The sequence below is a fragment of the Arctopsyche grandis genome, chromosome 9 (assembly GCF_051622035.1).
Source record: "Arctopsyche grandis isolate Sample6627 chromosome 9, ASM5162203v2, whole genome shotgun sequence".
In the NCBI taxonomy this organism is placed as follows: domain Eukaryota; kingdom Metazoa; phylum Arthropoda; class Insecta; order Trichoptera; family Hydropsychidae; genus Arctopsyche; species Arctopsyche grandis.
Window position 1 is genome coordinate 24,247,262 of NC_135363.1, and position 26,065 is coordinate 24,273,326.

Below are 26,065 nucleotides of genomic sequence, written 5' to 3' on the forward strand. Positions count from 1 at the left end.
CTTACGAAAACAATACAACAATACATGAATCATTCATTTTTCCAGAATATGGAAACAAAGACGTCCAATAGTAGAATCACTAAAAAACATAGAAGAATAGCCTTGTAAAAATGCGTAACATTAGTCTATCGCAAAGAGAAGACAGCAAATGGGGGTGGAAAACATGCACCCCTCACCCCTATATATGCAGGGGTAGTAAACAATCTGAAACAAATTTTGAACATTATGAAACAACATAAATAGTATTAATATTGGCATACAATTGATACTGGAAGAACTTAGAGTGTGTTAAAAAAAAGATCAATTTATTATAAATAGCTTTATTAGTATGTTTGCGGGTAACAAATATAAATACTCTTAGAATATATATAAAAAAATATAACTATCTATTATGAATACTTAAATTTGTGCATCCATTTTCATTACAATAACATTTAAACAAACAAATGCGCAATTTGAATAAGGAGCGGATTTGGTCCGCAAGGCAACAGAGTTCGTCGCAAGAAGTTTGAATTAAATTTAGAATGGTGTGCACGAAGTTTGGGGTCCCGTAATCCTTAATTTTATAAATTCACAATACAAACTTAATTGTAACCCACGTTAACACTAATTACATCACAAGTTAATATACTTTCTGAAAAGGCATCTTTAGGATATGTCGTAAGTTTACTAGATTTTATTTTCATGTAACTGATAACATATTATACTTATATTTCTCTCTCATTTTATATATTAATACTAATTAGGATACGAATATATAGTTCTCATAGAAAAAATACAATATCACGAAATCAAAGTATCAAATATATATATATATATATATATATATATATATATATATATATATATATATATATATATATATATATATATATATATATATATATATATATATCTGATGATCAGCTTTGGTCTCAATATATTAAGATAATTTAGTTTTAAAAAAATTTATATAAAAACAAGTGAATGCGAAAGTATACTTTTTTCCCGGAATTGTGCTACAATTTTTTCAATCCCAAATTTGTCACGAATGAATGAGACACTTCTTCGCATTAACCTAGTACAATAAAAAAACCCTGACGATTGATTGAAGGCACCATATTTACACACGGCTGCAATGAAAATGTACATAAAAAGTTTAGTTCGATGTCTTTCCAAATTGTAGAACAAAAATGCACAATTAAATGATAATGGGGAAAGTGTGTGGCCGTCGAAAGGACAGATCAGGGCGAGGCGGTGGCAGAGGAAGAGGATGAGGATGAAGATGACGCAGCTATAGCCTTATCACCAGAGCCGGAACTTTCGGGCGTCGCCCACCAGATGATCAATATGAGTAAGACCAAGGCCAACACGCCGATGATTATCATCATCTTGAGGTTCTTCCACCAGTACTTGCGCTTCAGCTTGGTCGCTTGCTGCTCGAATTGACTGGCCCCGTGCTGGAGAGCGTCCGCCCTGGTGTCCAGCTCCGACAGCTTCTGGTCGCGCTCGAGTACCTTTTGTACGTTTACGCGCATTATTCCCACGACTTCGTTCACCTGGTCCTGGGTCTGTTGGAGCGCGCGATTGTCCGAAGACACGCGACCTGATCCGCCCTGCTCTTCCATGTCTAATTCGGTGGATTGGAAGCCCGAAGTTCGTCAGTTGACGATCCCGCTTTCGTTCTCGGTCTCGCCTAAGGAGCAACAGGTAAAATGGCTGCCGCGCTCACGTCACTCGACAAATCAACCGCACGACAAACGCTCCACACTGCTACCAACACAACTCCAAAAACAATAATAATCATTCAACAATTGCACAAAATGTCATTGTTTAAATCATTGGAAATTAAGATTTTAGCCCTTGATAATACAAGAGTCAATGTTGGTTAAAGGTCTGTTTATACCTATCCAGCACCACCCGTATCCTGCAGGTGTCATGCAAGTGCGGATAGCATGGGCGCCCGCAGAAAATTTTCTAAGGGGGGGACAAAATATTTTTAGTAAAGTCGATGAAATCTTGGCTACTTTTGTATTCTCGCGTTTTCCAAAAATCAAACCAACTCAAAATTATCAATGTGGTATACCTGATTAATAATAGACATTATATCCTCAAAATGTTGACGATTCAGTTTGCACAATTTCGAAGGATGTAGCAACGCTAAGTTAAATTGTGCACTGTTGGCTTCACAAAATCGACTCTCCATTGAGTTCATTGGAGAATCTAAGTATGGAATGTAAACTGTTTGTCTGAAATACTCTTCAACACTTATCGTTCCCGGATTACTTCGATGCTTTTGTCTTCCACACTGTCTTGGGAGTTCTTTGGTTCTTTCTGTTTTCTTCAATAGTTCGTTTTAAAGAATTATCTATCTGACAAATAATATCCTTATTTGGATCTCTAATGGTTGATGCGAAGTGTTCAGCATCTTGTTGAGATGCCACGATGCCATGCTGAGCTGGTATGGTTTCTGGCACATTCGTTAAAATCTTTGTACTTTGTACTTTGATAGGCACCTTGAATTCCTTTTATACCCATGGAGTATACTAGGTTAGCCAAGATTCCCTGAAACAACGTTTTCCATTTCCTGACATGTCGCACATATTTAAATCACTTCCTGACATGCTAAGGCGAAGTGATTTAAAATAAAAGTAACATTATTTGACTATTTTCAATCAATCCAGGGGGGAAAGTGCCCCCCCTTGCCCCCCCCCCCTGCGGGCGCCCATGGCGGATAGTATTCTTTAGTACATTCTATATGGACGCGCATGAATGCGTAAATGCACATGCGCGAATGGAGTATGAATACGTCCATATAATGTACTGTGGCGGCTCGCTTATACGACATGGTCGAGTTTGGTTGCCTTCCTGCGAGTGGGGACCAACCCGGCTGGGTTCGGAGAGCTGCTACCCACTCCGTCTTCAGCTGTCATATAATAAACACGTGCATTAACATGCCAGTCGTCTCATTCGTTCATCCCCTAACTGGTGACCCCTACAAAACAAGAACACGCATCTGTCAAAACACGCAGCTGTCAAAACACGCAGCTGTCAAAAACGTACGGTACAAGCATGGCGCCCATCATCACAGGCCTTCTCGACGAGGCCCCCGCCGCCACCCCCGCCTCTACCCCCGCGGCAGAAGCCTATTCAGGAGCAGAGATAGAAGTGGCGAGGATAGCCGTGCGCGTTCCGCCCTTCTGGGACGAAGCGCCCGAGCTGTGGTTCGCACGACTCGAAACGCAGTTTCCGTGCGCGCTCATCAAGTCGGACGAGGCGAAATTCGCCACGGTCGTGGGACTCCTCGACAACAAGTTCCTCCCGCTCATCCGAGACATCCTTTTGGAGCAGGCCAAGGGAAACCGTTATGAAACTACCAAAAGAAGATTGGTAGAGGCGTTCTCGGACAGCCACGACAATCGCATCAACAGACTGATGGCGAATCTTCAGATCAGCGACAGCCGACCATCAGACTTGTGGTTCCACATGAAGGCGACCGCGGGCAACACGTGCTCGACAGATTTCTTGAGAGTCATGTGGACGCGAAGACTTCCAGTTCCCGTGCAGTCGGCGCTCGCAACGATGACGACGACCAACATAAAAGAGCTGACGGCGGTCGCAGACCGCGTTTTCGAGACACAGCGGCCGGTCGACGTTTTCCAGCTAAGCGCTGCCCCCTCAGCCTCCGCCCTCGCCCCGGCCCCCGCTACCGCCCCCGCCCCCGCTCCCGCGGAATACCCCAGCACCGCACCGTGCCCGCACATAGAACGGTCATCCAGCACCACAAGACATACACCACCTCAGCACCATCATCATCATCATCATCAAGGCCCCGTCCGTCCCCACGAGCGTCGTCACGCCGAGACGGGCGGTAGCGCTACAACACCTCCACGAGCCACAACGACTCACAGTCCAGCTCGGAGTATCATCAACCACATCGATGCCCCTGCCGCCCCCGCCGCCCCACCAACCGACATCAGCCTCGGAAGAGCGGCGCCGCCGCAGCATCGCATTGATCGGCGCGACCATCGGACCAGCCACCGTCCTGCTCGCGACGTCACCGCCCTCGAATCTACCGACCATTCAGGGCGGTACACCTATGTACACAGCGGATGACCCACGTCAACAATTTTTTTTCTCCCCACGTAATAATTTTTTCTCTTTGTGTAACAATAATTTTTTTCTTTTGTAAAATTTGTTTCTTTGTAATTTTGGTATCGCTGATGCTGGGGGGGGAGTGATGTGGCGGCTCGCTTATACGACATGGTCGAGTTTGGTTGCCTTCCTGCGAGTGGGGACCAACCCGGCTGGGTTCGGAGAGCTGCTACCCACTCCGTCTTCAGCTGTCATATAATAAACACGTGCATTAACATGCCAGTCGTCTCATTCGTTCATCCCCTATAGTACCAAAGAATACTATCCGCACTTGCATGACACCTACAGGATACGAGTCGTACTGGATAGGTATGAACAGACCTTAATTGGCTTAGCCAGCAGCGTGGCTTGGTGATTGCGTTGATAATTAAACACCGAAAGGCGCCGGGCTCGATCCTATTAGCTGACCTTGATTGAAAATAATTTATTCTTTTCAATCGAGTATAATCTTAAATGCTGCTGGTCTAACTTCAAGGAAGGTGCCATGCCTCCCCCCCCCCCCCCCTCCCCCTTGGATAATTTAATGCCATATATATATATATATATATATATATATATATATATATATATATATATATATATATATATATATATATATATATATATATATATATATATATATATATATATATATATAAATTAAATATATATCTCTATCTGTATCCAAGTGCCTATCTACTGGGAGCACTAGGCTATAATTCCCTCGAGTCACGGCGTACAGTATATCTGGGAAAACATTTTTAAAAACTTCTAATTGGATTAATGTGTAATCCTCGTGTAGGCGGGGTACGATGTGTTGACCGTATCCCGGCCTAACGAAACACTGTTGTGTGGTTCAAAGATGGGGTCACCAATGTAGGCGGGGTAGCGATGTGTTGACAGCGCTGTTGGATGATCAGAAGGTTGCGTAGATCACGTCGGATTAGTACCAATGTAGGCGGGTTACATGTGTGTTGACCGTATCCCGGCCTAACGAAACACTGTTGTGCTAGTTTTATAAAGTTTTATTGTTTGCCTATGGTTGTACAAAGGTATGGTATTTGTGGGCAAAAGTATGTCGTTCAGCGGTCTCTGGATATGGTAGAGTGTCGCTGGCTCAGCATTCAGCTATGTACGGAAGGTCTCTGGATACGGCAGTGTGTTGCTGGCTCGTCCGGCTGGTTGATCTTCCAAGTCCGCGTAGTGTAGTGGTGGCTGGTCAGGAGCTGTATGTTGACTGGTCTGCTGCTGTGTGTCGACGCTTGCTGCTCTGGGTCGACTGGCGTGGTTTGGGTTGTACCTCCTTTTATAGTGTTTTTGGAATGCTTGGTGGAAGTGGTTATTGACGCGTACGAAAGGAATTTTGTTTTCGTCGAGGCGTCGAATTTTCTGGAATGCTTGATGGAAGTGGTTATTGACGCGTACGAGAGGAATTTTGTTTTCGTCGAGGCGTCGAATTTTCTGGAATGCTTGATGGAAGTGGTTATTGACGCGTACGAGAGGAATTTTGTTTTCGTCGAGGCGTCGAATTTTCTGGAATGCTTGGCGCCTTTCCGCTCGATGTATTTTAATGGTGGCGGCGTGTTTCGACCGTTTTGGTTCCACTCGACTGGTAGGGGCGTTCCGCCTGAGTTTAATATAATGACTGCAGGTGCATGTCGTCTGGGTTTCGGGAATGTAGTTTGTTGTTGCGGAATATTCTCGAAGGTTTCGATGACGATGACGACGACGAGATTCCTACATGGCTCTCCGGTGAGTGTTAACGATGTGTGTGATTTTGTGGGAATCTTGATGTGTTGGAGTCTATTGACTCGATGGCGTCGTTGTTTGTCCGGTTGTGCTGGAGAAAGTTGTCTCAACAGCGGGTCTTGTGTTGCATGCCGGTCCAAGTCTTGTTCTCTACCAGGTTGCTTATTTTGGGCGAGCTGCGTTGGTAGTGAAGGTTTGTGATGGCTTGGATGGTGCTGTTGTGCAGGCTGTTGTGTTCTGCGTGGAGTCATTCGCGTGACTGTTTTGCTGGTTGTGCTGGAGTTAGTTGTCTCGGCAGCGGGTCTTGCGTGAAGAACGTTGGTTGACGAAGTGCGTTGAGTGCTGGTCTTCGTTGGTTGTGCTGGAGTTAGTTGTCTCGACAGCGGATCTTGCGTGAAGAACGTTGGTTGACGAAGTGCGTTGAGTGCTGGTCTTCGTTGGTTGTGCTGGAGTTAGTTGTCTCGACAGCGGATCTTGCGTGAAGAACGTTGGTTGACGAAGTGCGTTGAGTGCTGGTCTTCGTTGGTTGTGCTGGAGTTAGTTGTCTCGACAGCGGATCTTGCGTGAAGAACGTTGGTTGACGAAGTGCGTTGAGTGCTGGTCTTCGTTGGTTGTGCTGGAGTTATTTGTCTCGACAGCGGATCTTGCGTGAAGAACGTTGGTTGACGAAGTGCGTTGAGTGCTGGTCTTCGTTGGTTGTGCTGGAGTTAGTTGTCTCGACAGCGGATCTTGCGTGAAGAACGTTGGTTGACGAAGTGCGTTGAGTGCTGGTCTTCGTTGGTTGTGCTGGAGTTAGTTGTCTCGACAGCGGGATTTGTGTGGAGACTGTTGGTTAGCGAAGTGCGTTGAGTGCTGGTCTTCGTTGGTTGTGCTGGAGTCGGTTGTCTCGACAGCGGGTCTCGTTTTGCGTACCAGTTCGAGTTGTTCTTTTCTACCATGTTGCTTATTCTGTCTAGGCTACGTTGATAGTGAAGGTTGGTGGTCTGGACGATGTTGTTGTGCAGGCGTTGTGCTGATTGTGCTGGAGTTAGTTGTCTCGACAGCGGCTGTGTTGTGTTGGAGCTAGTTGGCTCAGTGGCGATTTGTTTCGCCGGTTGTGCTGGAGTGGGTTGACTCAACAGCGGGTTGTGTTGGTAGCTGGTCCATATGTACTTTCACACCATGTTACTGTTTCGGTCGTTACAATGGTAGTGAAGGTTTGTGACGGTCTGGACGGTGCTGTTGTGCAGGCTGCGGCGTCCTGCATGGGCTCATCGAGGTGATGACTCATCGAAGGTGTGATGAGCGGTGCTGGCGGATCAACAGTAGTGGATCCATTTGGTTGTTGTCTCCGGGTTGCGTCTTGTTGTGGCGAAAGCTGCGGAGTTGTTTGACATGGTCACTAGTTGTGGGGACATGTAGCGGACTGCGTTTGAAGTCTGCGTTGAGGGTTGCGTTGTAGACTGCGTTGAAGGCTGCGGTTGCGTGAAGTCTGCGGTTGCTATGAAGTCTGCGGTTGCTATGTAGGCTGCGAGGTGGGCTGCTATGTAGGCTGCGATGTGGGCTGCTATGTAGGCTGCGATGTGGGCTGCTATGTAGGCTGCGATGTGGGCTGATATGTAGGCTGCAATGTGGGCTGCTATGTAGGCTGCGATGTGGGCTGCTATGTAGGCTGCGATGTGGGTTGCTATGTAGGCTGCGCTGTGGGCTGCTATGTAGGCTGCGATGTGGGCTGCTATGTAGGCTGCGCTGTTGACTGCTGTCGTGGCGGCTGTTGGTTGTTGTGGAGGCTGCACTGTGGGCTGCCGTGTTGACTGCGCTGTTGACTGCTATGAAGGCTGCGTAGTTCAAAGATGGGGTCACCAATGTAGGCGGGGGGTACGATGTGTTGACCGTATCCCGGCCTAACGAAACACTGTTGTGTGGTTCAAAGATGGGGTCACCAATGTAGGCGGGGTAGCGATGTGTTGACAGCGCTGTTGGATGATCAGAAGGTTGCGTAGATCACGTCGGATTAGTACCAATGTAGGCGGGTTACATGTGTGTTGACCGTATCCCGGCCTAACGAAACACTGTTGTGCTAGTTTTATAAAGTTTTATTGTTTGCCTATGGTTGTACAAAGGTATGGTATTTGTGGGCAAAAGTATGTCGTTCAGCGGTCTCTGGATATGGTAGAGTGTCGCTGGCTCAGCATTCAGCTATGTACGGAAGGTCTCTGGATACGGCAGTGTGTTGCTGGCTCGTCCGGCTGGTTGATCTTCCAAGTCCGCGTAGTGTAGTGGTGGCTGGTCAGGAGCTGTATGTTGACTGGTCTGCTGCTGTGTGTCGACGCTTGCTGCTCTGGGTCGACTGGCGTGGTTTGGGTTGTACCTCCTTTTATAGTGTTTTTGGAATGCTTGGTGGAAGTGGTTATTGACGCGTACGAAAGGAATTTTGTTTTCGTCGAGGCGTCGAATTTTCTGGAATGCTTGATGGAAGTGGTTATTGACGCGTACGAGAGGAATTTTGTTTTCGTCGAGGCGTCGAATTTTCTGGAATGCTTGATGGAAGTGGTTATTGACGCGTACGAGAGGAATTTTGTTTTCGTCGAGGCGTCGAATTTTCTGGAATGCTTGGCGCCTTTCCGCTCGATGTATTTTAATGGTGGCGGCGTGTTTCGACCGTTTTGGTTCCACTCGACTGGTAGGGGCGTTCCGCCTGAGTTTAATATAATGACTGCAGGTGCATGTCGTCTGGGTTTCGGGAATGTAGTTTGTTGTTGCGGAATATTCTCGAAGGTTTCGATGACGATGACGACGACGAGATTCCTACACTCGTATTCTTGCTGAGTTGAAATTCAATGTTCCCAGCAAATTCAGATCTACTAGATACCGCGAATTGTTCTTCCCACCTGGGGCACGTGCCAATTTAATGCTTTCGTCCCCTGTCGCCAGGGGCATCAAGCTCCTTAACCGGATTTTTATTAGATTAGATTTGTTTAATATAAAATATACTGATCTGGTTCAGGTATTGTTTTGTTTGAGATCGTACCACCTTATAACATATTATATTTTTAAATTTTTATATTTTTATTTTTCATATTTTTATATTTTATGTTTTTACAATTTTGTATTTTTATATTTTATATTTGTTTTTTTGATTAATATATTATAATAATATAATATAATAATAATTAATTTTCTTTTTATGTAGCCATAGTTACGACTTGGAGTTGATCTGTAAAGTCACTATGGCAAATTTGTAAATAAATAAATAATAAATATATACACGTATGTATGTGCTTTAAATTTTCCAAATCTTCATTTTAATTTTTGAAAATGTATCTATACAAAAAATAAATATGTACATAAAAAATAATAAAGACGGTATTCTGTATTAAATATAAAGTATTCTGTGACTGTTTCCCTTGTTTGATTTTAATATTTATTATTATTATTATTAATTTTTCTTGCCAAATTAAGTGATGGTAATACTGAATATATGTTAAAGTGGCAATTCTCACTTTGACAGCTGTCAAGATGTCTCTTTTTCGCGGATTAATATTTTCGCGAGCTCTGACTGTAAAAGTACGATTGGTTACTATTTTTCCTACCATTTCATTATTCTTTATTTTTTATTAATAATACAATTATATTAATTACTTTATTGCTTATGTACGTATTACGTAAGATTTGATACATATTTTTATACAAATATTTTACAGAATACTGAAAGCCTCGGAATTTTACAATCAGTTGCAAGGTATTCCGATATTGTACACCGAGACGATGACGATACTATCGAAATACCCAAATATAACGTGGAAAGACAGGAAACGCTAGAAAAACGCAAAGCTAGGTACGAATTTGTGTTTAAAATATTTTGATATATGTTTCAAAACTAAATTAATCTGAATTAAATTAATCTAGGCTATTGTATCAATCTCGTAAGCGAGGAATGTTGGAGAATGATTTGCTATTGAGCACTTTCGCCGCCAAGTACTTAAATAACATGAATGAAGACCAGACGAATCTGTATGACCGTTTGATCAACTTGCCATCCAACGATTGGGATATATTTTACTGGGCGGCAGGACACAAGCCAACACCAGCTGAATACAACAATGAGATCATGGATTTATTAAAAGAACACGTAGAAAATAAGAACAAGGATGTCAGACTCAGGCAGCCAGATTTGAATTAGTCTCCAATTTTTTTTTTATTCTTGGAACTGAGCAGTCAAAAAGCTCCAATATTAAAAGTATCTTCTCTGAACTATTAGACTATCGACAACTCTTTAGAAATTGTTCTTGACTTATTCGTAGCACATACATAAATTTCATTGAAATACATATGATATTTTCATTATTTATTTAAGAAAAAAAATTGTATTATTAATTAATATTAATTGCATTTATATTTTCTTTTCCTCGAGAAATGTACAATATGTAAGTAGACATGTAATTATTTTTAAGCAGAATTTTTCTGTTTATTTATTTAATAAAAACACGTTTTTAGATGATTGGGTTTTTCAATACGACTACTTATAAATATGTAATGGTAAACGGACTACTAGTCATATGTGAACCAGTCACAGGACAACCGGTCGCTCTATATCGGTCACACTAAAACTGGTCACACCCTAAAACTGGTCACGAGAAAACTGGTCACACCCTAAAATCGGTCAACCAGTTTACTCGTGACCGATTTTAGGGTGTCACCAGTTTTCTCGTGACTAGTTTTATGGTGTGACCAGTTTTCTCGTGACCAGTTTTAATGTGACGGGTGATGACGTGTGACAGATCTAGAGCGACCGGTTGTCCTGTGACCGGTTCACATTTGACTAGTAATCACCGAACCATATGTAATATAATACATATATATATATATATATATTATGTACATCGGACGTTCCAACTATGTATTAATAAAAGTTAGCTATTTCTACATAAAAAGTTAATTTATTATCCTCAATAACGACGCAATAATAAAACGTTTAATAACCTGTTTCTAATACCTATAATTCAAAATTCAAAACGTTTAATAACCTATAATTCAAAATTCAAAACGTTTAATAACCTATAATTCAAAATCGAATATAATAAATGTGGAGGACTGATACGATAAATATGTGTTCAGGTGCTTTGTCGCGCATTCTAAAACGTTCAACAGTTCAAAATTGGCAGTTTGCTTAACCTTGTGACGAAGTAATATTTAATGAACGTGTATTAACATTTTCATCGATGAAATAATTCATTCTACGATTGTTATTTTAATTTCTATTGATTTAAAGAGCACGTTTATATCTCGCATAAAACTGAGAGTAATTCTTTAGTACATTTATGTTGAAGTTGTAATTCATAAATTTAATAATGTATCTACATATGAACATCAAATGAAAAGACAATTCCGTGAAATATCATCTTCATCATTAATATTTTGTTTAATGTACATGTGTATATAATTTATTTTTGTAGAATGTATGTAGTACATATGTACATACTATAACACATATCCGGCGCTATCCGAGACATTAATTAATTAGCATATGCTATGATGATTCAAATTATGTATAAAAATAATACAATAATCATATATGCATACACATATTCCCCATTATTGAACAAATACATTATCATATTAGTTTATATTAAAAAGTTAAATAACTTCAAGAGATCAGGACGAATTCATTTGTACATAATATGCAAGGCTTAAATAGAATAAAACCAGCATAAATATAGAACACACTATAAACATATTCATATGTAAATACGTATATAGATTTATGTGAGCTTTTGCATCGAAAGGTGTGTATGTTTAATATATATTCGGAACGTCCACAAGAATCGCTAAAACGGCGTATTTGCAATGACTGTGGTGAATCGCGATATCATCAAGTGGACGTATGGTTTTTCAATGAGCACGGTCAATATTTAAATTAATCATTGTTCATACAGAGGTACATGGAGGTGTGTGTGTATATTTTTCGCCACACAATTATGTAAATGTAATGCCATTTTACTTCTATTACTTTTCGACTCGATCGGACCTTTCGTTGACCCACGGCATTCTCGAACTTTTTAAAATACGACAAATACAAATTTCATTAGTAGGGATTGCAATTTTCGCAAACCTGAAGCGCAATTTACGTTATGTAAAGTCAACTGAGCATAAACAATGCTGTTCATTTTGTTTATGAAAAATATGTGCATTGATTACCTTCCGTACCGATAAGCAACATTTAATTTTGACGACTTTTTCATCATACTAGTACTATCTGGACCTGATAAGTTTGAGGTCAAAATTCTACATTATCATTTTTGCGAAACTTAAGCCAAATTAATTGTACAAAAGATATGTAGTGGTAAATCATTTTTATTTATGTGTATGTGTGGAAATAAATGCTGCAATTCCTAAACTTATTTCAATCAGAAAATTTAAAATTCGCATACATAAATAAATACATAATTGCTATTTTTGTTTATATGGTTCTTAAGCATTATATAATAAGTTTTAAATATACGGAAGAATTTTTATCTAAATATATAATAGTATTTTATTGCAATATTAATATTTTAGTCTTGTAATAAGTTTCCAATCTTTTTCGACTCATGCTACCCTCAAACATAGAAAAATCTATATATATACATATTCAGAGTTTTATTTCCTATGTAACGGCTTTCCGGCATCCTTTTTCTTAGCATTTTTTACGTTTCAAACGAATATCCGATGTAATATAATTTGAATATAATATCGTCTAATAAAAAAATTGACAAGAAGTGAATTCCGGCACCTTTTTTTTCAAAAAAAGCCCTGTATATATATATATATATATATATATATATATATATATATATATATATATGTATATGTATATATATACATATATATAGAAGAAGATTTCAATTTCTTAAACTTTTTGGAAAAAAGAAATCGCGGATGGTTATTGAATGCAATCACATATGGGACTAAAAATTGTATTCATATGTGATTACTCATAAATTGATTAATTTCACATTTTAAATGGTCATTTAAAGATGAAATAAAATGTACACATGTTTACACTAAAAGATTTTTTCATTTTATAAAACAGTAATTTTTTATATGTATATTTTATTTGCTTGAAGGTTTTTTTTCCTTTTATGATCTGTTAAATAAATTTACGATAAAAAAATGAATTGAAATTCATTGTTAAAAAATTGAAATGAATTTTTTGACCTTCAAGAAACACTCATTGGTGGAAAGAAGCACTACTTTTTTAAATTAACATATTATTCTTTAAATGTAAAATGTATGTATTGTGCCTGTAACAAACCGAAACCTAAGATTAACATTTTTCATCTGTAATTGCATCCCTTATTTTGTACTATTATAATATATATATATATATTATGATTTTTAATTTATCTTTTACTTATTTGGGCAGACCGGCTTTTCCGCCTTTCCCGAGTATTCTTAAAATAAATAAATAACTAAAGAGAGGAGAGCTATTTGTGTAAGGGCAAATATGCTGATAAGACGGTTTTACCACTCCAGTGTAGAAGTTGAGTGACAACTATTTATGTCCTTTTGTACTAGCCTCTATACTGGAGAACTGTGGACCAGATACAAGCGGGAGACAATGAGGAAGATAAAGGTTCGATATAACAATTGTTACCGTGCTCTCTTCATCCTATCAAGAGGTTGCAGCGCGTCGCAAATGTTAATGGAAGGGCACATGCCTCACTTTGAGGCCATTCTCAGGATGAGAGCGGCCTCTCTACGTCTTCGTGTATTTTTATCGTCTAATTGTCTTCTTCACTGTATGTTCGATGGATGGAACTACTCCATTATTAATTAATTATTCTTCTTATTATTATTATTATTCGTTATTATTATTATTATTTATATATTTATTTATTTTTTATTATTATTGTATTTATTATCTATATATTATTTATATGGACTTCTTATTTAAATGTACTTTGTGTCTTCGTGTATTTTTATCGTCTAATTGTCTTCTTCACTATATGTTCGATGGATGGAACTACTCCATTATTAATTAATTATTCTTCTTATTATTATTATTATTCGTTATTAATATTATTATATATATTTTTTTTATTATTGTTTTTTTATGATTATGTATACATGTATTATTGTCTATGTATAAACATATGTTTATATTTATTTTTCTTTCTCTCTTTTCTTTTATAATACATTCCCTTCTTTGTTGTTTTTTATAATTTGTAATTATTATTATTATTATTATTAGTTGTTTGAGTATATACATATGTATTTGTTTTGTTTTTGTTATGTCTAATTTCTTTAGTTATTATTTTGTTTCTTTTCTTTTCTGTTATATTTTTGACCATTGTGGCGCATTAGGAATTCCTGTAATGCTACAATGGTCCAAACTTTAAATAAATAAATAAATTATTATTCGATACTATTGTATTTATTATCTATATATTATTTATATGGACGGTGAGGATTTCACTATTCTCCCTATCGTCTGGAATAAACAAGTTATTATTATTAACCACTTAAAGAGAAGCTTTTGCAAATGTTACATGTAAATATCGAAATACACACTTGTTTTTCCATGAAAAGTCATTAGGAATTTGCAAGATATCAACGTTTGATATTCTCGAATTTGTTATTTTTTTCCTTCTTATTATCTGCTCTTATTTTGTTAATATTTGAGTGTGTGTAAAGACGTCATAGGTATATCTTTCCTCAGGCGATGTGCGCGCACATGTTTATGTGTGTTTGTGTGCTTAAACATTATCAGTTTTGAACGGGGTATTTTACTCGTGAACATCAACTGCGCATACCATTTATAAATTTATAATCGCGCACGCCTTTCATACTGGCTCATTCCGACTCGGTGTCTCGTGTGTGTCGCTTGCCGAAATCTGTGATAGACATTTTGAACTGTGAACCGTAACTGGAAACAGATACTGAACTCCAGTGATCCGAGTGAATGTTATTCAATCGAAACGAAACCACATAATACACGAATTAATTCGAAGATTGTTGGAAAACTTCAAAAGGAACCTTTCTCACGATGGTTATAAGGACAAAGGTATGTGCAAATTAACACCATGGTTTCTTAATATACCCAATGATATGTACATACATATGTGTTGTCGAGTCTTCGTTTCTAATTTTAATTATTCCATATATTTTTGATATCTGGGGTTACGGTACTGGTACTCTTATTTGACCCGTAGATACTAAAAGTGAGAGTCGCTACATAAATATTATCTTTTATTTATTATGTGTGTTTGTATACATATGTATATGCACATGCATATTTAATATACAAAAACACACACTACTGTATTAAAAAATAAATTATTTGCATTTTTGTTGTGTCATCATAATTCAATGTTTTCGAAAGCAATTTAAGCTTGGATTCGATATTGTTTTACAACCGCATGCTAATTTTTATCATTTTATATATCTTGCATGTTGTAATAATATAAATATTGAATTAAAACTTATTTGCCTTTCAATGCTTTATTTTTAAGTGCACTTTTTAAACATTGTATGAATGAAATGTATGTAAATTGCTGTAAACTCTGTTTTAATGTTTTACAAAACAGATTACCTATCGAAAGTATTAAAATTGATTTTAAGTAATTATCAATTAATTACCTAGAGATAATTTTATTAGTTCTGGATTCAACAACAAATTTTTTTTACGAATTTTACCTAAAGATTATTTCAAGGCCATTTGTCCGATAAAAAACCTGGTTATTTTTGCCACTGATTCTAATCTTCCATTAAACATTAAATTCGTACTAAAATTGATAAAAAAAGCGTTTTTAGTTCTCACTTGATTTCAATACAGAACTTCACCAAATTTTAAATACGAATTAATCACAAAATCACTCTCATAACTTTTATTAACTCAATTATTGTATTGTAGTTAATTAAGATATAAAATCAAAATAATTATTGTGTGTAATCGAAAATTATTGCTAGGATTATAAACATACACAATTATAGGATAATATTTTCGTTCAAATAAAATCATCGCATGTGGTGTTGTTTTGAACTAAATTATTTATTATGAATTGATATTTACAATTTATAATATAATATGTGAAACAATAAACATGCAACGTATAATATTTACGTACATATATTACGTAAAACAAGTTTTCTAGTGCGATAAGAACAATATATCAAAAGTACTATAATAGTATATACTTATATACTAGTTATAAGTAAGGATAGGCGCTCAGGTTCTATTTCCCAGGAAAGAGGGGTTGCCTATTGTCAATTTCTATTAACCTTTTTTTTGCTCTGTAGCTTTGTAGGACAATATAAATTGACAATAGGCAACACCTGTTTCCTGGGAAATAATAGTAAATTTACTAAAAAGTAGAGATGAACCCATTTTTTTGTCCAAATAGAAACCGACCGCCGATCTCTAGTTATAAGATTGTCAACTGGAGAAAAATCTGATGAAATTGTATCTGAAAATTAACATGACTTGACCTTACATTACATATTATCAAATTAGTATTCAGTGCGCAGAAATCTAAAAGAAAAGTTGCAATTCATTGATAACCTTTTTTTTCAACAGTGTTTTCAGCGTTAGAAAATAATAATACGAACATCACATATTTATGTATATATTATTGCAATAATAAGCATTGTTATACTTATTATTGCAATAATATACTTTACGATAACATTTCAATTGTAAATTACAATAAGCCAAGTTTTCACTGCTCTAAACTTAAACAATATACTTTTACTGAATTTTAAAAACATACATATTATAGTAATTCAAACCATGTACGGCAATACAGATCGTATACACACATATTTTATGCTCTTTTTAAAATAATGCAATGATCAACAAAATATTATTTACTAATATCAATAATTCACATAATAAATACATGCATGTGCGATAATTTTGCTGTAGTATTTTTTTGCAAATTGCACACGTAAACACATACATATTTACTTTTCAAAAATAACACCTACGTAAATATAAAAAAAAAACTCTTATCAAGGAGTAACAAAATAAATAACGAATTTTTTCGTCTTGTTATGTTTTTCCCTCGTGTAAATTTACGATTGCTGTTTTGCGTATTCGTTTAAAATACACGAGGGCCATATTGAGAAGGTTGTATTATATTATATTATATGTATTTAAATTACGTTATACAATTGATTACAGTTGCTGATCAAACACTTATTTGAAAACCAACACAAATTCAAAAAAGTTGTTCGATTATGTAGTTCATCATTGCGGGTTCAAGAAATAGAAGATGTTATACCGAACAATGTCCCAAATTTAGAAGACTACAGAAGGGCAAACCTCAATATTCCAGATGCTCCCTATTTGAGGCTGAAACCAAACGAGAACGAAGAATTAAATCCATCTACGTCGTTTAAGGTTTTTTTTTTTTTGAAACCGGAACTTTTAATCAAAATAGTATAGTTACTAGTAAATAAGTCATCAAAATATTAATTTACAATTTAAAAATTAGTTTACAGATCTGCATACAAAGCTTGCAGCACCCTATCAGCTACAACCTAAACCAGATAATAGTGATTTGCAATTTGGGAAATATTTCACAGATCACATGCTCAAAATTTTCTTCTACAAACAACTCGGAGGATGGCAAACGCCTGAAATAATACCATTCGAAAATCTTGTATTACATCCAGCAGCTAAAGTTTTACACTATGCAATCGAAGTATGTTTCTTACTTGAAATTTATTTTTACTTTCATATTACTTCATTCATTACTTTAGCCAGGAGTTTGGATTAATGGTAGCGTGTATATTTAGCACCACTGAGGTCGAGAGTTCGAATCCTCGTTAAACTGCTGGTTAGGTTTGGGGGTTTTGTGACTCCAAATCGATCGATTCTCTATCAGAGTTTGCCAATTTTATCTGATCATTGTTGAAACGGTTCCTGAAAATTGGTATTGGTGATCATTTCCTGTTGTCACAAAATCTGTGTGTATAATTTGTAAAAATTATACACAGTAATTTGAAATCTATAGATATCTCTATAATTTCGTGTTTATTATATGTATGAAAATTGTAATAATAATTGTACACAAAAATCTAAAAATAATCCATAGATGTCTCTATGATTATTATTTCTGTACTGATTAATTGTTATATGCTATGTATTCTGATTGTATATGTATTATTGTATTTCTGACCGTTATCGTACACTCGTCGCATTGGAGCGATCTGTAATGACGAGTGTATATTGATTGTAACAATAAAATAAAATAAAATATTATTACAAAAATTACATTATGTATTATTTAATTTTAGTTATTTGAAGGAATGAAAGCTTTTCGAGGAGAAGATGATCAAATACGAATTTTTCGACCAGAACTAAATATGGAAAGAATGAATATCTCTGCAGTCAGAGCCGGATTACCAACATTCAGTGGAGACGAAATGATCAAATGCCTAAATCGTCTCATTTCAATAGACCAAGAGTGGGTTCCTCATTGTGAAGCCGCTAGTCTCTACATTAGACCGACCCTTATAGGAATTGATGTAATTAATCCTTTGAAAGTCTCTTTCATAATACTCATCACACAGACAATGATATTGAAAAATTTGAATTTTCACAGCCAACATTAGGAGTCGCATCGTCAGAATCAGCACTCTTATATGCAATATTGAGCCCAGTTGGTTCCTACTTCAAATCGGCCAGCGATGGATCAGTTTCGTTGTTGGCCGATCCCTCATACACTCGAGCCTGGCCTGGAGGAGTTGGCGATAGGAAAATGGGCTCAAATTATGCACCAACTGTCGACATACAAAACAAAGCATCGGAGAAGGGTCTCCACCAAGTTTTATGGTTGTATGGGGAAGATCATCAGTTGACCGAAGCTGGCACTATGAATATTTTCATGGTTTCCATCGACGATGATGGAGGTAATTCATTAAAAAAAAACTCTACTTATAATGATATCTAAAAATTCCATCAATTATATTGTTTACTAAATTTATTGCATGTTTTTTGATCTTGGTGTGACCTCTAGATTTGATATAGTTAAATGTCTCTTCGACACAATTATTTTGTCTATTATCTATCATTGTTTCAATTAAGGACTAGAATAGATGTTTAATATGAACCGATATTAAGAGTAAAGGTTTCCGTTCATTAATTTTAGAAAATCTTGTGTGAAGTGGTGAATTTTGCTAAAAACTTAAACCATCATCAGTTACAGAATAATATAATGTTATCAACGTGACCTAGAACTGTAGAATATTCATATTTTATCGTTGTTTTTCTGAACTTGATTAAATCTGTGACACGATAAGGACTGTCATAAGAAATTTACATTCCCACATACGTATATTATATATTTTATTAAGTATTTTTAAATGAAGTCAATACATGTAATCAGTATATAAAGAAAATAAATGTTTATTTTCACAGAAAAAGTATTGTCAACTCCACCATTGAATGGTTTGATACTTCCCGGTGTAACTCGGCACTCTATTATTCAACTAGCTCGTCACTGGGGACTTAGAGTCAAAGAGACTCCAATCAGAATGGGAGATGTCATTGAGCTTCGCAATCAAAACAGGGTAATTCATTAATTGTTATCAACAATCATGAAAATAATTATAAAGAAACACTTATTTTTTGAAATTGTATATCTTTCAAACTTCGAATGATGTTTATGTATTTGTTATTCCGCAGTTGTTGGAGCTATTCGGGTCAGGTACAGCTTGTGTTGTAAGTCCCATTGGATTCATCGATTACATGAATGAGGGAATTTTAATACCCACATTACAACAACCCGAATGCGTATTCAAGAAGATACGAGAAACCCTTTTGGCGATTCAGTACGGCCATGTCGAACATCCGTGGGCAAAACCTATTTGATCTCGTCAAGTTATAACTTTATTTGTATTTGTAATTCATTTGGGTATGTGTAATTGTAAGAGACAGAATGAATCTCCGTTGTTTCGATGTGCATCGTCGATGACGATATTGGGTGAAATATTGTAAGTGATCACTTCTTTTAGTGATGCTTTACATTACTGACCCCATTGTTGACAGGGGTTATCTTCTGAAAATATAGTATTTATATTTTGTTATTTCATAAACAAACACGACATATAGTATGTATGTGTATTTGCAATGATTTGACTTAATATTTTTTCTACGACTAATGGCCGTATTTAAATGTCCAATGAAAAAATATATATAATTATAATATCAAAAAAATGCTTATATATAAATGTAAATTCCACTTGGAAAAAGTGTTTTTTTGTTAAAGTAGTCGAATTTCACTAGTTTTTATTAAGAAAATTCTTAACAAAAATTGTGGTAGTCTGTTGGTAGAAAAATTATGCAATAATTTTATGAATTAATTTATCATGATATATATATTTAATTAAAATTCAGTATACATATATATGTACATATGTATTATATATAAATACATATTATATGTAAATATATGAAGTTCCTGATCACTAATGAGAATACACTGTGTGTATCTTTCTATAATATATATGTATGTATACATACATATAATTAGAAAAAATAAAGATATTTCCAAAATGAAATAAAAATGAGTATTTTGTTAGAAACGTGAAATAGTAGCATTTAAAAATATTGAATGAAAATAATAAAAATAATTTTAAAGATAATAACATACATATTATATTGGTATTGCGATTTTAAATAGTGTTATTTTAATGAAATTTAGTCAATTGAAATAAAAGCACCAATCAATATTAGATGGTTATATTAAAATTGAGAATATATCCAATATACATACATATAGTCATAATATAATTGACCAGAATTGTTCTATATGAAATTTAAGATTTTGATTATATGTTTTGTAATGAAAATAATGTATTTAAACATAGTACATATGTACATGTGTACATATATGTATGTTGGATAACTTCAAGTTAATTATATCTATTCAAAACTTAAATTGTTAACTCTTTATTTATAAGCTATAGAAAATTATTCATTTTTTGAATGTAAAAATATTTGAATGTACAATATGTGTTAATATTAGTATTTATAATCAATACAATTTAATATATGTAGGTTTTGATATGATATAAGTGTGTACAAATGAAACATAAAAATATTTATGGCTGTTGTAAGTCTTGGTACGAGATTAATTTATTTATTATTTAATTATTTGTATATACATGAGTTGTGACTATTTATTTTCATTTAAAATGCTTGGATTCACATATTAATTAAAAATTATCATTTCTTTCTAATAATAACTTTAAGTGTTTTTCTGGTAGTGGTAGCTACATAGTTTTATTTGAAAACAATCATTGTCCGTTAGATGATTTACATTAATTGAATAATATAGGTAATACCATTAATATTTATAAAATTATCGAATAATTTCCAATGTGGAGTTTCACAAGACTTAAATACATACTTTTGTAAATCGAGTATACTACACGTGTACATACACATATGTATAATGCTATTATACCTGCATACATACATATATACTACATTTGTACGATATTGATGTAAGTCAACGTGCTACCAAAAATTATATATGGTAATAAAGGGAATTATTTTTGTAAATAAATAAACGTGTGCATTTTTTGTGCAAATTCAATTTTTTTTATTTACTACTATTATATCCTTCTAATAATTACTTTATTGCGTTTGTAGGGAAAAAAATACTCAGTGGAAAATTGTTTTATTTAATTTATCATAGGATATAAAACACTAAAAAAATACTTCCTTCGACGCCAGCATAAATATATTTACACTGTTTTTTTTTCTTCACAAAGGTTTATTTAAAAAATTAGTTCGTATTAGTAAATGGAGCGTATTTTTTTATTCCTCAAAATTAGTTTCTATAAATGTATCCAATATACATATGTATAATGCAGTTTCAATACCACGGTTCTACCATCTACTACATACATATATGCTGGCAGCACTGCTATATTAGCCCAACATGAAATAAGGGCGCAGGTATGTAAAAAAAATGCTACCACGGCTGATCTATGCCAGGCCAAAATCACCCCCTGGAGTGTTTTCGGTGATATATTTTCCTTGTATTGACATAGGTTTGACAGTGATTGAAAATGATGATTCCCATATTTGAAGAAATGTACGAGAATATCCCATATTTGAAGATCGTACGAATTAGCAATGTTCTGAAAGAACACCCTTCTCATCTAAAAGCCACGAGGATTTGCATGGTCTACGATTCAGTGTTTTCGCCTTCAGATTTTTACAATTATTGCTTATTGTTCAATCGTATTTTTTTATTTCCGATTTAAAATCTGCCAAATATGATTTGTAAAAAAAAAACTCGGGGCTTTTTTTTTTAAAAAAAAAAGGGGCCGGAACTCGCTTCTTGTCAAGTTTTTTATTGGAAAAGATTATATTCAAATTATATTATATAGAATATTCGTTTGAAACAAAAAATGCTGAGACAAAAAGGTGTCGGAACGCCGTTCCCCAGCGTTACATGGAAAAAAAGCTCTGGTTTTACTGTTCTTTTTTGCCATCGTCAGTGTTTCATTTTTTAAAATTTAAAACCAGGACATTTAATAAAACGTTACTGTGTAACGCAACGTCTTTCCGGTCGTCCCATCGGTTGGTAGCGGTGTCAATATTTAGGGTGGCACCAGTGTAACCCTGCCGCCAAAAGAAGGCGAGAGCCGCCGTCTCTCGGGCATTCGTACTCCGACCGTCAAGAGGCACAGGCGTGCCTCCCCCTCTATCTCTCCCGAGCCGTCTCCATTACAGACGCGCCCAGAGATCATCCATCTTGGTTGAATAGCCGTAGGACGGTTGAGTTATCATCACTCCCTCCCCTGAGCTTTGACCAGTTCGTCTACCGTATCTCCACGCAGCTTCCTACCCCCGTGCAGGCTAACCTTTCCGTGGTAGCCAAGCGCTCCGGAAGCCCCAAGAAGCACCAGCCGCTGGAAGACGAGGACTTCTGACCAGGAACCTTAACGACAAATACACGGCATCCCAGGTCAGTCAATCTGTTCCCTTTGGCCCCCCACCACGGAACGAACGTATTCCTGTACGCCCAGTAAATTTCCCATCCAGAGAGTTGTATTCCCGCGTAAAATACGTTTGTCACAACTGTATTATTTTAATCGCATTGTCGCACAAAGAGCAACTTTTGTTTGCCCTATTTTATGCGGTTTGGTGATTATTCCGTACAAAGCGATTTCCCACACGCTACTAAAATCTGGATCACGGAACATCTGGCACCCGAAAAATCCATCCATCGAGTTACACACGCTAACGATCATACTAACGAGAACTCGAATGCCAGATATTGCGTATTCTCGATTTTCGTGGCAACGATTATCCGTTGCGAAATGATCCTTTTATCAAGGTTCCCCAAAGAATGCACTAAATTGCACAAAATAGTGGCGCAGTTTCGAGAAATCCTAATTTTCAAAGGCATTCAAGAAGAACTTATGCAATAGAATTCCAAAAAAAAGAGTAAGCACCAGTGGCGGCTCGTGAGAATTCGTAGAGGGGGGGGGGGCCTGCAGAGATTAATCGGGTTGTATTAGCTCGTTGACCATACCGGTGATCAAATGCAGACAAAAATAGCATGCATATGTACTATACTAGGAGGTCAGCAGCCCTGCAGCCCATATGGACGGCAAAAATAGCATGCATTTGTACTATATTGGGAGGTCTGTAGCCCCGCAGCCCATATAGAAGAGCCGCCACTGGCAGCGTTAACACTAGAGGTATCTACCGCGGTATGTGATAGATCTATCCGGCCTTGGAAAACAAGAAATAGCGTTCGAACACGCGGTATTTGATAGATCTATCAAATACCGCGGTAGATACCTCTAGTGGTAACGCTGCCACTGGTAAGCACCCTCGGATAACATACAAATACCCCTTGACGCTTTTTTGTGAAATTTTATTACCTTAAGGCTTAATTCGCACGAGACTTTAAAAAACGTTGCGTTAAAACTCGGCGTTGGCGCTTTTATAACGTTCTCGATATGATTGTTCATACGAACGCTTTAAAATCACTCTTGTTTCGTTTCTCGCTTCAGTAAGACGTGGAAATGGTTTCTGCTAAATTAATAGCAATAGCGATTTGTTTATTTTATTTTTATTTATATATATTTTAGCTATCAAGCTAATTTAAAAATATATCTTAATTATTATACTTAACTCTAAAATTTATAATTAACTTATATGTACTGTCCCTCACAGAGGTGTCTCTTCGCACCTCGCAGGAATGCATCCATGTTTTTAGCAGACCTGACGCACTCAGGGAGGGCATTATACATGAGCACACCCCTGTGAAAAACACCCCCAGCCGCCTTATTCTTTCTTACTCTACTTACAACTAGTTTGTCCTTATTTCTAGTATAAAAACTATGTTTATCTCTATTCCTTATTATATAATCATCAAAATACTTAGGTAATAACTTATGATCTAACTTATAAAAAAAAGACAATGTACTAATATTTAGACTAATTCTAATACTCATCCATCCTAATTCATCTAACATACATACTTCCAATACTCTTAAATCTACTCACATTCAAAATAGCTCTCATAGCTTTATTCTGTATTTTTTGCATTTTTTCTAAATCTTGGCCACTAAACAAATTAAGCACAGTGGCACAATAAACCACATGTGGCAAGACAATTGAATTAAACACTAAAATTTTACTTTTTTTACTTAAAATATTTCTTAATCTACATAATACACCAACTTTTCTAGCCATTTTTTTATTATATAGTCAGCGTGCATTTTAAAATTTAGTCCTGAATCTATGTATACACCTAAGTATTTTATATTTTCAACTTTTTCAATTAACTTATCATCAATTCTAATTTCATTCAATATATTTTTATTTTTACCATTCAACCACATCATTTTTGTTTTATTCACATTCAGCTTTAATTTATTTTCACACAACCAGTCATTCACATAATTTAATTCTATATTTAAAATCTCAGACATTACATCAAAATTCTTGTATTTTATATGAATTCTTGTATTTTAAATGTATTTTACACTTCTTAATTACCTTAACAATATCGTTTATATATAATATAAATAATAAGGGTCCCAATTTGGACCCTTGCGGCACTTCATGAGGTGTTACAAATTCAGAGGATAACACCTTATCAATTTTTACTATTTGCCTTCTATTATTTAAGTATTATTGAAGCCACTTTAATACTATACCATTTATTCCTAACTTATATAATTTTTGTAATAAAATATTCCTATCTACTGTCTCGAACGCTCGCTTAAAATCTAGAAAAACTGCTCCAACAACCATTCATCCATCGCCTCCATCCAATCAGAAACCACCAATTGGATAGAGGTTTCTGTTGAATGTTTCACTCTAAATCCAGACTGTTCCACAACCAAACAATCATTTATACTAATGAACTCTTTCGATCCACTACACATAGAACGGTCATCCAGCACCACAAGACATACACCACCTCAGCACCATCATCATCATCATCATCAAGGCCCCGTCCGTCCCCACGAGCGTCGTCACGCCGAGACGGGCGGTAGCGCTACAACACCTCCACGAGCCACAACGACTCACAGTCCAGCTCGGAGTATCATCAACCACATCGATGCCCCTGCCGCCCCCGCCGCCCCACCAACCGACATCAGCCTCGGAAGAGCGGCGCCGCCGCAGCATCGCATCGCATCGGCGCGACCATCGGACCACCCACCGTCCTGCTCGCGACGTCACCGCCCTCGAATCTACCGACCATTCAGGGCGGTACACCTATGTACACAGCGGATGACCCACGTCAACAATTTTTTTTCTCCCCACGTAATAATTTTTTCTCTTTGTGTAACAATAATTTTTTTCTTTTGTAAAATTTGTTTCTTTGTAATTTTGGTATCGCTGATGCTGGGGGGGAGTGATGTGGCGGCTCGCTTATACGACATGGTCGAGTTTGGTTGCCTTCCTGCGAGTGGGGACCAACCCGGCTGGGTTCGGAGAGCCGCTACTCACTCTGTCTTCAGCTGTCATATAATAAACACGTGCATTAACATGCCAGTCATCTCATTCGTTCATCCTCCATAACGTTATAAAAGCGCCAACGCCGAGTTTTAACGCAACGTTTTTTAAAGTCTCGTGCGAATTAAGCCTAACTCTTCTTGAGCCTCTTTGAAAGTTTGCATGACTCGAGAGTGCGGCTTTCTTGACTCTTGAGTGAATTTATGCGATCACCGTTTACCAAGCAGGACGTATCATCGC

The 26,065-nt window shown here is 36.4% G+C and overlaps 3 protein-coding genes across 4 annotated transcripts; 2 read left to right on the top strand and 1 right to left on the bottom strand.

Annotated features, from left to right (window-relative positions):
• Positions 1 to 1,044: 1,044 nt before the first annotated feature.
• LOC143916618 (vesicle-associated membrane protein 3-like) lies at positions 1,045 to 1,723 on the bottom strand. The gene has a single exon (XM_077437802.1). It carries the CDS (start codon positions 1,605 to 1,607, stop codon positions 1,224 to 1,226), a length of 384 nt encoding a protein of 127 aa, XP_077293928.1. The 5' UTR covers positions 1,608 to 1,723; the 3' UTR covers positions 1,045 to 1,223.
• Positions 1,724 to 9,326: 7,603 nt separating this feature from the next.
• Positions 9,327 to 10,341, top strand: LOC143916597 (succinate dehydrogenase assembly factor 2, mitochondrial). Of its 2 annotated transcripts, none has more exons than XM_077437779.1 (3): positions 9,327 to 9,408; positions 9,546 to 9,679; positions 9,751 to 10,341. In XM_077437779.1, exons 1-3 carry the CDS (start codon positions 9,361 to 9,363, stop codon positions 10,022 to 10,024), a joined length of 456 nt encoding a protein of 151 aa, XP_077293905.1. In that variant the 5' UTR covers positions 9,327 to 9,360; the 3' UTR covers positions 10,025 to 10,341. The 2 variants fall into 2 exon arrangements, with proteins under 2 accessions (XP_077293905.1, XP_077293904.1); XM_077437778.1 differs by having other exon boundaries at positions 9,350 to 9,417; positions 9,751 to 10,334.
• Positions 10,342 to 14,559: 4,218 nt separating this feature from the next.
• On the top strand, positions 14,560 to 21,426 carry Bcat (Branched chain amino acid transaminase). Its single transcript, XM_077437971.1, has 7 exons — positions 14,560 to 14,887; positions 17,006 to 17,224; positions 17,319 to 17,528; positions 18,124 to 18,354; positions 18,432 to 18,738; positions 19,247 to 19,398; positions 19,514 to 21,426. Exons 1-7 carry the CDS (start codon positions 14,870 to 14,872, stop codon positions 19,697 to 19,699), a joined length of 1,323 nt encoding a protein of 440 aa, XP_077294097.1. The 5' UTR covers positions 14,560 to 14,869; the 3' UTR covers positions 19,700 to 21,426.
• The last annotated feature ends 4,639 nt before the right edge of the window (positions 21,427 to 26,065 follow it).